Below are 15,658 nucleotides of genomic sequence, written 5' to 3'. Positions count from 1 at the left end.
ACTCTGGAAACAACCTGAGTGCCCAAGAACAGACAACTGGTTAAAGAAACTTTGGTACATCTACACAATGGAGTACTATGCAGCTGTTAGGAAAGATGAAGTCAAGAAGTTTGCTTATAAGTGGATGGTCACGAAGAGTATCATGCTATGTCTGATTGGGGGGGGGTAAACTCTAAATAATAGTGGTGAATCTTTTATTGAAACGATGAATCTAATCAAAGCAGATAGAGTGTTAACTAGAATTCATCTGCCTCATAGGGACTGGGAGGGGTGGGGGGTGGGGTTTTATTGGGGTTCTTCATGGTAAAAAATAAGTATTGGTAAAGAGAAATGTGTTTGATATTTGCATGACTGAGACCTAAACCTGAAAGCTTTGTAACCTTTCCCACAGTGATTCAATAAATAAAAAGAAAAAAAAAGAGTATCATGCTAAGTGAAATGAGTCAGAAAGAGGGACAGACATAGAATGACTGCACTCATTTGTGGATAATAAAGTAATATAATATGAGACTGACACCCAAGGACAGTAGAGACAAGGGCCAGGAATATTGCTCTGTAGTTGGAAGCCTGCCTCATGAGCTGGGAGAGAAGGCAGCTGGAATAGAGAAGGGATCAATAGAGAAGACAACGACGGTTGGAGGGTTAGTTTGGGATGGGAGATGTGTACTGAAAGCAGAAAAAGTAGAAAAAACATAATAGCCTCTCATTTTCTATATTGCAAACCATAATGCCCCAAAGTAGAGAATTTGGAGAAAATTGTCTGCCATAGAGTCAGGAGGAGGGTTAGGACTGGGGCGGGGGGATACTGGGGACATTGGTGGTGGAAAATGTGCAGTGGTGGAGGGATGGGTGCTTGATCATTGTATGACTGAAATTCAAACAAGAAAACTTTGTAACTGTATCTCACTGTGATTCAATTAAAAAAAAAAGAAAATTTTAGAGCCACCGCCATTGACTCTCCTCTGGCCCTGCTCTACTGATTCATAACTAAATCTCCGAGAAGACGCAAGTCAAGCATCTAAAGTTCATGGGACATGAGTCCTGTGGCTGTAAACTCTGGGGCACCTTCTGGAGGTGGGTGGCCTGAGTACCCACACCACTGAAGCCATAGCAGTGACACCACAGCCACTGCGGTAGCCACACCAATAGCTAAGTTTGTCACCTCACTAATATTCTCTTCAGTGACACCAAACTGCAAATAATTTCAGGTGCCCCAGTTCCCTGCCTGTGAACTTGAGTGTTTTTCGGAGTCAGGAGGGCAGCCTTCCCCACTTCCACAAATCCCCTCTCCATACTTCCAGAAGCCACGCCCACCTCCCACATCCCATGTCAACTCATTGGCCCAGACTGCAGATCCTGAAATTTCTTGACCACACTGTCACTTCATTCCTCCTAATTCCTCAATACTGAAATTCCAGTAGGAGCATACCAAATTCAACAGGAAAGTAACATAGAAGCCAAGTAAACTCAACAAACAAAAACAATAGCACAGAAGGTTCAACTAGCAACGAACAGCTTAGCAAATTCTTAGACAAGGACTTAAGACAAGGACTTAGACAAGTCCTTAGACAAGGACTTACAACCTAATGATAAGAGAACAATTTTCACATAAAATCAATTTTTTATATTTATCAATTTTAATATTGGAGCTTTGTTATATAGTAATTTTTAATTCTAGAATTATATCAACAATTCTAACTTTTGTCTACATTAAAATAAAATTTTAAGAAATTAAAACACATTTTGGTCAAGTTAAGGACTATAATAAGATAATAAAGCTTACTAGTTTCACAGTAGAAAGTAGGAGAAGAAAGATGGTATCAATGACTGGAACTCCCAAATGTACACAAATGACCTGAAAGCTTCTCTGTGTGCCCTGTAAGAAACCCTTCTGTCTAGTAGCAACAAGGCTAAGTCAGGGGTAGTTTCTGAAAACTAAGCCCAGAGTCTCATTTTTTCCAGTGCCTTTAACTACATTGCAAATTAAATTCCTAAATGGCCACTGGTTTCTGTTTAAGCCATAGCATTATTTTGGGAATAAGATGAGTCTGACTATTGGAAAAGGATCACAGGAGATTTTAATAAAGTTGGGGACACCAAGCCGCCGAATTCCTCTGGTTTTTTTTTTTTGCTGATTATTGAGTGTGCTTGTTCCAATTTTACGTTCCAGAACCAGAAGTACAATCTCAGATTTGATTTGAGTATACAGCACCAGCAGGTGACAATGATTTGTGGAGTTTATAGAAGACCTCCCAGTAGGGAGTTAGGGAGAAAGAAAGAGCTCAGCAGGCTGAGCAGGTTATTTACTCAGGGGAAGCTGGGATTGATCACTGCCACGGAAAGTCCCCCAGCACAATGAGATGAGATTAGCATCCGCATTCAGTGCATTTAAGAATAGAAGAGATCCGGAATAATCAGGGAGACTCAAGTCCAATCAAGAAACATGTCTAGAAAGCTAGAAAAGGCTATCTACCCCCCCTGCCCCCAAATCTCTCTTTGAGCAATACCCATTATGGATTTCTGATTCCTAAGTGGTAAGAGTATAAATTATAAAGTCTTGACATTTGGGTCCTTTGTTGTAGCAGCAGCGGAAACTTATACAGGAACAGGCAGGCAGGTAGAAAAGTTATAAGACAGGGAAGAGAGAGGCTGGGGAAAGGCAGACATTCAAGAGTTCAGGGGATAGTCAGAGGTGGAGGGTGTAAAGACAGGGAGACATTCAAACAAGTGGGGAGGGGGGAACAGTGAGATGGCAAGAAAGCTGGCAAGGGGACTTGGTCTGGGCAGGAACAGGTGACAGTAGGCAGACTGGTGGGCATCACGGTCCACATAGGTTATGTGAGTTTCTTGATGTAGAGGTGGATTCCATTCTCTGAATTCAACACAACTTTTGGACTGAGAATAGGGACCCTGGAGGGGTCAGGAGCCAGCTCGAAGCGGAGCAAGGTCAGCGCCACAGCCACCTTCATCTCATTCATGGCAAACTGCTTCCCGATGCAGTTCCTGTGGAGAGACAGTCATACGAGAAATGGTCTCAGATTCAGCTCTGGGCTGGCGAGCATCTATTAGAGCTGCCATGTACCTAGACCCAGGGTTTCCTTCATGGAGTTCCTTCTCGGTCCCTCCTCAACCCACATAGGCCTGAATTCCAACTCTGAGACCTGCTCAATTTCCCCAACCTTAGGAAGGCCCGTATCTCCCTCATTCCATGCCCAAGTTCTTCCCTCTCTCTTAGCAGGCCCAAAAGCCTGCGAAGGGAGAGCAGGCTCCAAGCCCAAGGTCAGGTGGTCTCCAAGTGTTCCTCAGGACTCTTTTCTTGCTCAATCTTTTCATGGCAGTTTACAGTGGGGAATCAGATCAAAGTACTATGAAGGGGTGACCCTCAGGCCCGCACCATTGGGAACATTCAGGGATCCTGGTCATATGGAGAAAACCAGATGGAGATTGAGTCAAAAGTTTGGATAGGATCAGGAAGCATGTGGAGGAGCCCCAGACATGGACCCTGAACCAGCTGAACCATCAGCTTCAATGAATGGCCCAGACAACCACCTCCCAATTACCCTGACTTACCAGCTCCTGTGTCTTCCAGTCCTACAGAAGTGCCCCTGCTTTCCTTCCTGTCCTCACTGGGGTCTCTATGTGCCCTGCCTCCCCTACTTCTACAGTGAAGCACAGCTAAGTCTGACTCTCCAAGGCCCTCCAGAACGGGGGGACACATCCTAGCATCTCAGTGGGCATCCATCCTTCCTGCATTGTTGCCTCACCCACCGCTTCCCTGTTCAGGTGCATTTTTTGGCTCAGTTCATATTGACCTGCAGGGTACTCTTCCTTCCACTGCCACAACCTCAAGGCTCAGTTCAGTGACAATCTGTTCTCATCCCTCTGCCTCTGCACCTCTTCCTCCTCTGATCCAAACCACCATTCAGGACATACTAGTGTTCAGAGCCCAGGAAGTTCCAGAAACAAGAGCATCCAACAATCTGCTTATGCAGAAGTGAGTGAGGAGAGAAGAATGAGCAGAGCTTGTGCTGGTTCCTGACTCAAAACTCTTGGATACAGGAATGGTGTTTCGAGCTGAGTTTCCTTCTCCTGAGGCTTAAGATGTACTTTAAAATTCGAACAAACTCAATGGAATTGAAAAAAAATAAAGATCTGACCCTGAAATTGGGCCCCTCGTTCTCCCCTGCCTATTCTGGCAGCCACATATCCATGAGCAGAAGCCTGCAGGAAAGACACCGTGGGTGTGAATCTCCTCCAATACTCCTGAGGCTCCCTCTAAAGCTCCTAAGGTAATCCCAACACCCCCGTCTTCTGAGGGGTGGGCACAATCCACCTGAGACTCTGGGCAGAGTGAATCATTGTGGTGGAAAAAAGCAGTCTACTGGAGCTGGAGCTGAATTCTGCAATGTGAGGCAAGGGCAGGACCTTGGTTGTGCAACCGCTGCTGTGCCTGTTCATTGGTGATTATTGACGATCAGTGGGGGAGACTCAAGGGCACATGACACAGGAGGTCACAACCCTCCCTGCCAACTCTAAGGAACTCACCTGGAGCCTCCTGAGAAGGGCAGGAAAGCGTGGCTGTGTCGAGCAGCACCTGGTGCAAATCGGGAAGGGTCAAACACCTGCAGAGAAAAGGGACAGAACAGGACAGAATGACTCTTCAGTCCAGGTGGGGTTAGGCCTCGGGAGAGGAGAGACAGGGTGAGGGTGAGGAGATCCAGACAACCCACTGCCCCACATCATACCTCTGGGTTGGGCCACACATTTGGGTTGTGGTGAAGGCCATAAATGGACAGGCCCACTGAGATTCCTGGGGGCAGGGAGGAGAGAGAAGACTGAGTACTCCCTTTGGGGCCCCAGTTCCCCAGCCCATAGTGTAAGTGGGCCGCACAAAACCTTGTGTGTCACCTGTCACCTCGTCATCTCTCTGCCTGTAGGATCCTGTGTAAAGAGGGTATGTGTGTGGGGGGTGGGGGTGGGGTGGGGGTAGGTGGAGGGGCGCATCTGGTGACTCCCCTGTGCTCAGATCAGAGGGAGAACAGGACCAGGATGGGGATGCAAGGTTCTATTTTTTTATTTTTTGAAACTCTAGCAGCAGTAACTTTTCCAATTGTTCCTTGAGTCTTTGGGGGATGAGAATTGACTTTTTTTTTTTTTACTTTCTTTCATAAAAACAGCCTTCAAGAAAGACAGATCTTTGTTCAGGTGAGGATGCTGAGTTCAGGAGAAGCTAAGTGACTTGGTGCTAAACACACAATTTATTTGGCAGAGGTGGGCTCAGACCTTGGGCTGTGTGTGTGTGTGTGTGTGTGTGTGTGTGTGTGTGTGTGTGTCTGTGTGTGTCTGTGTCTTTACTCTGATGACCCAGCCCTCCCAGTTCAGGAAAAAACATTTTTGAGCTGAAGTCCTAAGGACACACTTAGAGGCCAGAACTTGTTTGAGCTTTCCTGGGTGCTGTTGTAGCCTTTCACTGACCTTACCAGGAATGCAGTTTTGATTTCTTGAGGGGAAAGGAAGCAGCCCAGGGAATTGGGAGCTGTCTTCAGAGACTGGGCCCTTGAACTCTGCGGTGAATCCTGCTCTCTCGTTGCCTGGAGCTCAGGAGAAAACCACATTTCCTTCCACCTTTCTCCATCTAGCCAGCCCTTCCAGAGCAGAAAATGACTATTTTGATTTATTATGTGTGGTGCTTGTGGGGAGCTTACTGCCTGCGCTGTGCTTGGGTCACTCTAGCCTGTGCTGAGGGAACCATGTGGTAGCAGGGTTTGAATTCGGGTTGGCTGCATGCAAGGCAAACACCTTAAAACCCTGACCACTCTCTCTGGCCCTGGACATGGTTTGAAAGCTCAATATCTGAGGCCACACTCAGAGGCCAGAACTTGTTGACTGAACTTTGCTGGGGCCTTTGGCAGTGTTTCAGAGACCTGATCCCTGATTCTGACTACAAAATATTAATTTTTGTTAAAGCAGGGATGTTTGAGGCTACACCTGGAAGTGCTGGGGGTTTACTCCTGGCTCTGTGCTCAGGAATTACTCCTATTCAACTTGAGAAATTATAAGAAGTGCTGGGGAATGAACCCAAGCTGGCTGTGTGAAAGGCAAGTGCCTTCCTGCTGTACTATCTCTTTTGTCCCCAAAGTATTGATTCTTGAGGGGAAACAGTGAGAGCTCAGTGCTGTCTTTGGCCCCGTGACCTACACTCTCCTTCCACTATGCTGCTTCTCAGGGAGTGCACCAGGAGCAGGCTTACCTTTGGGTAGGGAGCGCCCATCAGGGAAGGTGACAGGTGAGCTGAGCAGTCTGGCCACACCAGGCACAGGCGGGTAGAGCCGCAGCGCCTCCTTGATGCACATGGTGGTGTAGGGCATCTTGTCCATGTGGTCCCTGAAAGGAGCATCCTGAGTGTGAGTGGAGCTGCCCTGGCTCCACTCCTGAGGTACTGGGCTTGCCTACAACTGGCACTCACCAGGTGATGGAGGCGCCATCCCCCAGCAGGCTCTGGAGCTCCTCCCGGCACTGCTGCTGGTGCTCGGGGTGTGTGGCCAATGCATAGAGGATCCAGGAGATGCCACTGGCTGTGGTGTCATGACCCTCAAACATGAACGTGTCCACTTCTGCCCGCAGGTCCTTGTCAGACAGGCTGCTCCCATCCTCCAGCTGCAGACATCAGGAGAGAGTGGGTTGACCCCTCTCTCTCTGGGTGTGTGGGCAAAGTCATGACCTTTTCCACACCCACCCTCTTCTATACTCACTTCCCCACACTCACCCTCCTCCACTCACCCTCCACACTCACCCTCCTCCACTCACCCTCCACACTCACCATCCTCCACTCAACCCTCACACTTTTTCACTTGCCCTTCTCCACTCACTTTCCTCCACATTCACCGACTCTATACTCACCCTTCGCATTCATCCCTCCACACTCATTCTCCTTCATTCACCCTCTTCACATTCACCTTCCTCCACTTACCCACCACATTTACCACCCTGATTTACCCCTTCACACTCACCCTCCTCCACTTACCCACCATACTCACCCCCTCCACACTACATGCCACACTCACCCCTCCACACTTACAACTTCCACCTACCTTGGCAAAGAGCAGGATGTCCAGGAAATCCAGGTGCCTCTTTTTCCTGATCTTTTCCAGCTCGCCCTCATCCTGCAGGTGCATCTTCCTCTGCTGGATCACACGGTCTGTCAGGACAGAGGTTCCAGGCAGAACTGAGGTGGTCAGTGACCACAGTAGCCCCAGGTACTTCCCATCCCCAGAGTCTGGTTGCAGTGAATCAGGAGTGCAGGAGCATGGGTGCACAGCAGGTGAGAGCTCCAGCTCCATGATACTGCTCAGGCCACGCCTCAGGACTCAGCCCAGGGACGCTGTTGAGCCCTGCCTGGGTGGGGGTTTCATTCAGCGTCCTGATGAAGAGATATTTGAAATGCTTTCATAGTCCAGCACCTCAAACCCTCAAATCCTGAGTGGCCAGCCAGGTTCCAACTGTGCTGGGGACAAGCCCCTGGGTCCCTGGGGTGGCTGATGCCAGTGGGGAGATCTTCAGACATGGGTTTTTACCTGTGTGCTCATGGGCGAGCTGGCAGGCCTTGGCATAGCTCCGGCCAGCAGGGGTCAGGCTGTAGATGAAGTCATTCTGGTGGAAGAAATTCCTCACCCGGGAAAAGAAGAGGTGCTTTAGGTCCTCGATAGCCTGGGTATAGGAGAGGGACTTCCTGCAGGAAGATGGGGCAGAGCATATGGGAAAGGAGTGCCCTGGCATTGATGGGGATCCTAGGGGGGTCCACAAAACAGGGAAACATTGTTATTTTTTATCTATATCCCCCTTGTCTTTTAGACAAGACTTGAGAGGCCAGGAATCAGGAACCAGAGGAATCAAGCTGTGGCTGATCTGGAGGGTGAGAGGGGTTGCCAGGGCTTGTCCTTTGTCAGGACCACTGAGAGCTTCACTGTTAATGCTGGTTCATAGGTAGACTTCCCTGCTCACAGAGAGTTCCCAGAGCTGGGCAGGGGTAGCCACTGACCTGTCGGTCTGAATGTTGCTGGGGTGGCTGAAGGCGCACTTCATGATGGTGTCCAGTGTCATTAGGGAGATGTGTCCAAGGATGTCCAAGGGGGCACTGTTCTTGCTGAACTCCACCCATTTATCCTGGGGGGAGGGGCATGGACATCTGTGTCCCCTCAACTGACAGGCTTTGTCCTGCCTTTCACTAAATATTCTTCCGCCCTTTCTAAAGCAGAATGGGTTTTGGTAAACTATGTGCATGAAGCACGTGTTTTGATAATATGATAACCATTTAACAAAATATCTTAGAATTGTTGTTCATGTTTTCTTAGAGTTGATTTTGTTTTGAATACTAAGAACCAGTTTTCTGTGGTATAGAGAAACTAGACAATGGGGTGATTTGTACCAAAAAGATGGCAAAACCTTGGCCCTGAATTATAAAATGAGAACTCCAAGAAAGGGGGGCAGTGATTGGTGGGGAAAAAGAGTGAAATGAACCAGACATAGTTTAAGGGCATTGATAGACAATCTTCAGCACTTTGGAGTTGGTGAGACAAGGTAACTATGTTGATCATAACAATAACCACAAGCATTAACACTATTATAAGCATGTGGCCAAAATGATAATTATATTAATATTTTTAGTTAAAAAAACCCAAATGATGAAAGTAATCCCTATCTTTTGGAGACCAACAGATTTTGTTTCTCAGAGTCAAAAGGGGAATTCTTCACTGATCCATGAGCTTAGCTTGATGGAAGAAGGGACAAGTGAAGTGAACTCAGGTATCTGGGGGAGAAAAAGCTGAGAAATCAGTCTCTGTAGATTCAATTCCTTTGTTCATCTGTTGTTAGCTGACCCACTGGGTGGGAGGCTCAGTTCTCTCGGAAGATTCACTCGCACAAGGTGGCTCTGAGATGCACATGGACATTTATGGCCTTCCATGGGGGACTCCATACCTTGCAAAAGCCCTGGGCCCAGTCAGAAGTGCAGGCATTACAGAACATTGGAGGTACATCCTGTCACCAACAGTTCATTACAACAGGGTCAGCTGTCATGGGATGGACAGTCATCCACTTCACTGATCTAAATATGCTTAGCTTGATGGAAGAAGGGACAAGTGAAGTGAACTCAGGTATCTGGGGGAGAAAAAGCTGAGAGATCAGTCTCTGTAGATTCAATTCCTTTGTTCATCTGTTGTTAGCTGACCCACTGGGTGGGAGGCTCAGTTCTCTCGGAAGATTCACTCGCACAAGGTGAGGAGGCCTGAAAAGGGTCCCCTTCTTCATGGCTACTTTTGTAGGTGTGGAGCCAAGTGTGTCTCCAATTGGTGCCTGGGTCATCTCCCAACTTATCTATTTTTGGAGAACAAGCACTGCTTGTGGGCTTGTTGGTCTTTATGGACATGCCTGTGGGAGCTCGAGGGGCATTTGGGTAAGAGTAGACTCTGACCTGTGGTGTGGCTAAAGGCGTGTGGGTGAGAAGAAGACAGACTTACCAGCATCACTTGCACAGAATCAGCTGTGAGCCCCACGTAGGGCTTGAGGATGTCATAATGGAAAGCTGGGGTCAGCATGCGTCGGTGCTGGAACCAGGGCTGTCCATTCAACAGGAGCAAACCATAACCTGGCCCAGACAAGGGTATGCGCAGGGAGAGAGGAGATGTGCTTAGAAGGACTTGGATGCTTTGGGCAGAGCCATGGATGTTCCAAGAGAAACATCATCAAGGCACAGGTAGAATACTTTTCACGATCATGAATTTTCTCATGTGTGGCACTAAGATGTGATGAAGGTGTCTGAGTGATAAAGGTTCAAATGGTGTTGTGGGTTAGGTGATATAAGAACTTGAAGTTGGGTGAAGAGAATTTGAGAGGATTGAGATGTGGAAGAAACTAAACCTAAAGAAGTCTTCATTGCTTTAGGGGGGTGAGGGTTTCGAAGTTGGAGAGGAAGTTTGATTCAGAGATACATGTCTGTCAAGGTATATGCCACCTGTTCTCTTGAGCCAGAGAGAATTCTAGCACCCGACTAGAATTCTGAAAGGACTGTATTCCTGAAAGTTGCATATACTTACCAATCCAGGGAGCCACAAATCTATAGGGAACTGGAGACTTTGGGTCTGAAAGGTAAGGAAGGGCATTGTAAGAAAGCTATAGGACAAACAAGCAGAGTTGTGAGTGGAGCAGGGTTTACATGAGAGTTTGTGCATTCCCAGTGACTGTTGCTGACCATCTATCTTAAGTTATCCCACTACCTCTTACCCTGATGTTCCTGTCCTGTTATCTACAGTGTCTGGAATTCAGACTCAGTTTTAGCATCAGAATACTCTGAACTAGAGATGACTCGGAAAAAAGCATATACTTTCCTCAACACCAAACAAAAGGCAGAAGGCTATGGACTTTCTATAATTTGTAGTGGCTCTGTCACCATGACTAATTATTTTCTAACTTTCAAATCAAAGTGTCTGATTTTATATAACAAATGATGTCAATTTGGTTAAGCAAAAAAGAAAAGAAAATACTAACATTGCTACTTAAGCTATATTTCATTTAAGTAAATATTGCTGGTTTAGGCAGGCTTGGAGGATGGTCTATAGAAATTTCAGGCACTGTTGACTGAACCTCTACTCTTCTGGAATTCCAGGGTTATGCACTCACATGATTTTACTGGCCACACTTGGCAATGCTTAGGGCTACTCCTGTTGGTGGTTGAGAATCATGTAATGTTGGGAGCAGGTGTGTTGACTAGAATCAGTCAACATTCAGAGAATGTACCTTAACCCCTGTACCATCTCTACCGACCCAGAACCAATGTGGGAGGAGCTACTGTGCTTGTAAAAGGGGGATTTGCTCTTACCTGATCGCCCCAGAATCACCTTCATGTAGTCAGGGTCATAGACCACAATAGTGACCTTTGTGCCCCATAACCAGCGAGGACAGGCACACGGAAACTTCTCTATCCTTTTAAGTAGCTGAGGCAGCTCTTCATTATTTTGGAACTATGATCAAAGTAAGACAAACCAAAGACAATGTCTAGCTCCTCATAGCTGAAGAGAAGATGAAGAGTGAAATGACCACAAATGAGAAAGTTTTGAATCAATCAGCAGAACTAAATATTACAATTGCTTCTTTATGACCTCTAACCCACACTTGGGGGTTGATGAAGGTTTGACATATATGGTATTCTTGTTGGAGATGAAACTGGGTAGAAATATTTACCCTAGAAATTGGTTTCTTGGTACATGAATTTTTGCAAGCCATGACTACAATGTTTGCATGAGCAACTTGTATGATCACTTGAATCAATATATTCTATGTTTACTTAGAGATAAAGTGGATTATTAAAAATTCAAATTTGAATATTGGTTTTATTCTACCACCCTGGTTACTATATGTTGGCAAATAATCAAACACAAATCTCAATACTTGATAACAGAGTAGTGTGTGGGGTATACAGGGAATATTCAAAACAAGCCTTCCCAAGACTTGTCTCTTGGTACATGGACTCAGTCCAGACCCTACCGGCTCCAAAGAAACTTTTACCATCCTTCTCATTAACTGGCAGGAACAAAAATGGGAGGATGCTACAAAATCATTTCAGGGAACAAGAGCCCTTCTGCAAGACCGCCTTTTATGACATAAACTCTGGAGAAGTTCTTGTGTTTAGGACCTGGGTGTCAGTTTCTCTCCAGCAGACTATTAATTTGAATCCTTTAAAATCCTTTGAATTTGCATTTGGGGATCTTATCCTTGGGTGTACAGAGAAGATGAATTTTCAGAGCTTATAAGTTTGCCATGAAAGTAGAAGAAAAAGGATTGTTTCCTTTGGCCACAGAGTGACTGTTCTAGTGACTAGTGCAAGGGACAGCAGCTGTACAGATCAGGCCAGAACAGGCCAAACACAGAGCTTTGCTCTTCCTCAGTTTCCTCACACTCATGCCTTAGAGATTGACCCTTATCTCAAACACGTGATTTCTTGTGCAATCAGAATATAGGAACCATAATGTTGTTCCACGACAAATGTTTTTCACTTTAAATTTTTTTACTGGCTTATCACTAGTTCCTCGTATTCCATAATGTCTGTCTTTCAGCCTCACACTTCTATAGATACATGCTAGTTTAAGTGATTAACTTTTCTTTGTTCTGGGGCTATACTTGGTGGTGCTCAGGGATCACTCCTGGTGGTGCTTGCAGAACCATATGTGGTGCAAAGGATTAAATAAGGGCCAACCACATATTAGGCAATCACCTTAACCCCTGTACTCTCTCCATCCTTAAGTGATAACCTTAGTGAGAATTTTTCTTCAAATGAGAGCAGCCTATAAGCTGGGCCAACTGTGAGAAGTTGGTGTGGAGCAGCTCAACAGAACTCTGCAGCGCTTAGAGGTTATTTCCAGTAGTGCACAGAGGACTTTGGGGTGTTAGAAATTGAAATGGGGTTCACCAGTGGAAACCCCACTGGGGTTGGTCAGTGCTTTAATTCCTTAGCTATCTCACTGGTCCCAAAAAGATGAATTTCTTTCCTTTCATCCACACAGCAGTGGTTCTTTTCAATGACATGGGATTCCTGAATGCTGTGAGCCATCTTAGCAAATTCAGTAAATCTGAAGAGGCTTTATGTCACCTTCTCACTTGCAGTCAGTTGCTCAGAAGCACAGAGAGTGTCTGGAATAGAGCTGAGCTAGGGATGTGGCTCAGTGGTAGGTGGTGTGCTCTTCGCATATATGACATGTGGGTTTGATCCCCAGCAACACGTACATAACAAAAACCACAGGAAAAAAATCAAAGGGTCTTGATGAGTGTAGTCAGACAAAGACAGACACCAGCTGGTTTCACTCCTGGGTGGGATAGAAAGAAACAAAGCAGTAAAGAGGCAAAACCACAAGCAAGCAAACCCTTGGAATGAGATGCCAGAATTTAGGTGAGAGTGCGTTGTGCACAGTTCACTACAAAGCTGGGGTTCAGTGAATAAGCACTGGAAGCAAACACTGGAAGTTATTTGCCAACTGTGCAAATCTCAGTTCCTCATCCAGGGCCATCCTGGCCTCTTCCTCACATGTGCCAGCCACTGGTCGGAATTTGGGCACAGAAAACCTCAGTCCTCATTGCAGTCAAACAGGACTGGTGGGTTCCCTGGCCCTGACATCATTCCTCCCCAAACTGGTAAACCTCTGTTCCTGTCACCCAACACCTCCTTCAACTGGGCACCCCACCACACAGCAATGGCTGTGGTTTCTGGCTGGTAGAGAGGATGGATTGAGTGACTGGTTAGGGAAGTATCTAGAAGCCCTGTTTTGTGGAAAGAGCTGAGGCTGCCCAGCAGGTGGGGGAGACCCAGGGAGGCACAGTTATTGCCCTGTAAGTGCAGGACTGCCGCTATACCCCAGGAGGGAGAGCCAGAAAAACCTGAGCCACCAGCCCCAGTTTCTAAGAGCAGAGAGTTCCCTGGGCTGGGGTGGATGACCCGAGAGGGGAGCTGGCTTCCCCGAGACCCAGAGAGGTCATGCAGCAAGACTTTCCAACGATCTGCTGACCACCACACCTCCTGAAGCCTCCCCCAGTCCTCCCGCTCACCTCCCTGCTCCTTCCTACCTCCTTGTAGTGCCCGAAGAGCCAGTGGGAGGGAGGTGATGGGAACTCTCGGACAGCCTTGAGCAGCCACTGGCGGTGCAGGTAGAGCTGGACAGCCTTGAGCAGCAGCAGCACCAGGCCGAGCAGGAAGGCCACTTGCAGGAGCCCAGAGAAACTGCCCAGGGATCTGGTGGGGCTCAGTGCGGAGACACTCATGGTGCCGTGACTGCAGGATGGCTGGCTCAGCCTGACTGTGCCTGATCACCCAACCCACATCAATGTCAGGGAAGGGTGGCCCCACCCACCTTGGGGAGGTGACTGCAGGGGGCAGGGCTTATGGACTGGTAGAGGCAACTGTGTCTGATTGCCAGGACTGGAAACTGAGGCTGCCAGAGGAGGGGACTGGAGAAGGGCCTCAGGGACAACGGTGGAGGAATACTGGCACTTGGTGGCTGGGTGTGCCATTGTACATGGGAAATGTAAACAGTAATGTCGACACTGGTGTAAATCACCAACCTCAGCAACAAAACTGAGTCACTGAAGATCTATCTGAGAAAGAATGAGGGAGCTTTCCCAGCTGCACACTCCTGGCTCCTCTCCATATTACTCAGCAGCTATTCATTGAGCCCAACGGTGTCCTGCCACTCTGCTGTCTGGACATAGCTGTAAGCGAAACAGACACGAAGCCCAAAATGAAGAAATTCATAGTCTCATTGATCAAATATCTGGTAGGCATGTTTGGTTCCATTATTGCCTGCATTTGAGAGATGAGAAGGTGTCTGTAGAGAAAGGAAAACGGCCGTTGAGATTCCCAGTTTGGCAAATCATTCCCAATCACTGCCATTTCTATTAAAAACAATAAAGCTACTTTTCTGACAAGATTCATCTAGTTTCAATAAACTTGACCTGTTACTTGTGAAAGTGCAAAAAGAATAATGATCAAGTAGATTGGCTCCTTTCAATCTGCTTTACTAGAAAGAGTTCTCATAAGCACCTCAGCTTGAACTCTTAAGAACCTCTTAGTTATCATCTCAGAGTAACTTTGTATCTCACAGTGATTCAATAATTAAAAAAATCTTTCAGGGAATAGAAACCATGTTGAAGTCTGGCAGCCTGTTTGTCATACATTACCTATAGGTCAGGTTAATGCTTTTCTTCTCAAGATTTCAAAAATGGCTAATATTCCTTGGGGTTCTGAGACCTTCGTTATTCATCTGGTAAGGCTGTTTGGCACCCTCTGTGCAAGGTCCCAGGCCAGTATTTCTAAGAAGATTTAATGGTCTCCATGAAGTCAAGCCTAAGGCTGTCTGGTCACTCTGGAGCCCTTGAACATCTCTCAAATAAGACACTCTAGGCCAAGCCTTAGTCATATAAGCATGTTTCCAATTATGGCCTGCAAAGTAGATTGTTACTGAACTTATGAAAGAGTTATTTTGGCTTGAAAATAAGATTTTTTACCAAGTATTCAAAGTCTGGAATTCGAAAGGTAGGAGATAGAAGAAATGCTTCTTCTTTGTTAATGAAGTGATATTTTACAACATTGCTGACAGAATACAATAAAAGAAAATGTTGACACTGAAAAATGTGAGTGGTACCTAAGAGATATTCATGGGAGTTTATTGTAATCAGCTGAGTGGAACTTTCTATTACCTTTCTGGGTGGAGCCAAAGAAAGCTTTGCTTCCCTAAGTAATGAGGCAGGCAGATAATTTCTCTGAAAACGTGAATCTGAAACTTTCAATAACAGAATCAGAAATGCTACTACTAATAACTAATTATAGCACTTGTCTGAAAAGATTTATTGGTACCCTGTTGGAGTTATTGCGGTATCTGGCCCTAATTTTTATTCTTGAGTCTTAATTTTCCCTAAGTTATCAAAATGTGTACACAGTTTGGTTTTATGATCTTTAGTTATCAAAGACTGTATTGTAGAGTACTTGTCTTTTCTACTGATCTCTCTGAAAATGACATATAGTTGTAGGATAACAATTGATTTGTCTTTTCTCCCTTGCCACAAGGAGCTTAAGTTTATCAGGTTGCACCCATCACAGTGCTCCCGAGTCACTCCCATT

General features: G+C 46.3%; 1 protein-coding gene across 3 annotated transcripts; it reads right to left on the bottom strand.

The window, feature by feature from the left end:
• Positions 1-1,618: 1,618 nt before the first annotated feature.
• On the bottom strand, positions 1,619-13,821 carry LOC130031028 (cytochrome P450 4A6-like). 3 transcript variants are annotated; one of them, XM_056122242.1, is made up of 12 exons: positions 13,609-13,821; positions 10,874-11,015; positions 10,092-10,136; positions 9,516-9,643; positions 8,039-8,163; positions 7,575-7,729; positions 7,092-7,198; positions 6,467-6,657; positions 6,251-6,384; positions 4,746-4,810; positions 4,546-4,622; positions 1,619-3,003 (listed from the first exon to the last, which is right to left on the bottom strand). In XM_056122242.1, the coding sequence occupies exons 1-12, from the start codon at positions 13,801-13,803 to the stop codon at positions 2,835-2,837; spliced, it is 1,533 nt and encodes a 510-aa protein (XP_055978217.1). In that variant the 5' UTR covers positions 13,804-13,821; the 3' UTR covers positions 1,619-2,834. The 3 variants fall into 3 exon arrangements, with proteins under 3 accessions (XP_055978217.1, XP_055978218.1, XP_055978219.1); XM_056122243.1 differs by lacking the exon at positions 8,039-8,163 and having other exon boundaries at positions 7,575-7,707; XM_056122244.1 differs by lacking the exons at positions 9,516-9,643; positions 10,874-11,015.
• Positions 13,822-15,658: the final 1,837 nt, after the last annotated feature.

Source organism: Sorex fumeus, unplaced genomic scaffold, assembly GCF_029834395.1.
Source record: "Sorex fumeus unplaced genomic scaffold, SorFum_2.1 ptg000045l, whole genome shotgun sequence".
Taxonomy (NCBI): Eukaryota; Metazoa; Chordata; class Mammalia; order Eulipotyphla; family Soricidae; genus Sorex; species Sorex fumeus.
Note: the sequence above shows the minus strand (reverse complement) of the source record. Positions and strands in the feature narration are given on the sequence as shown.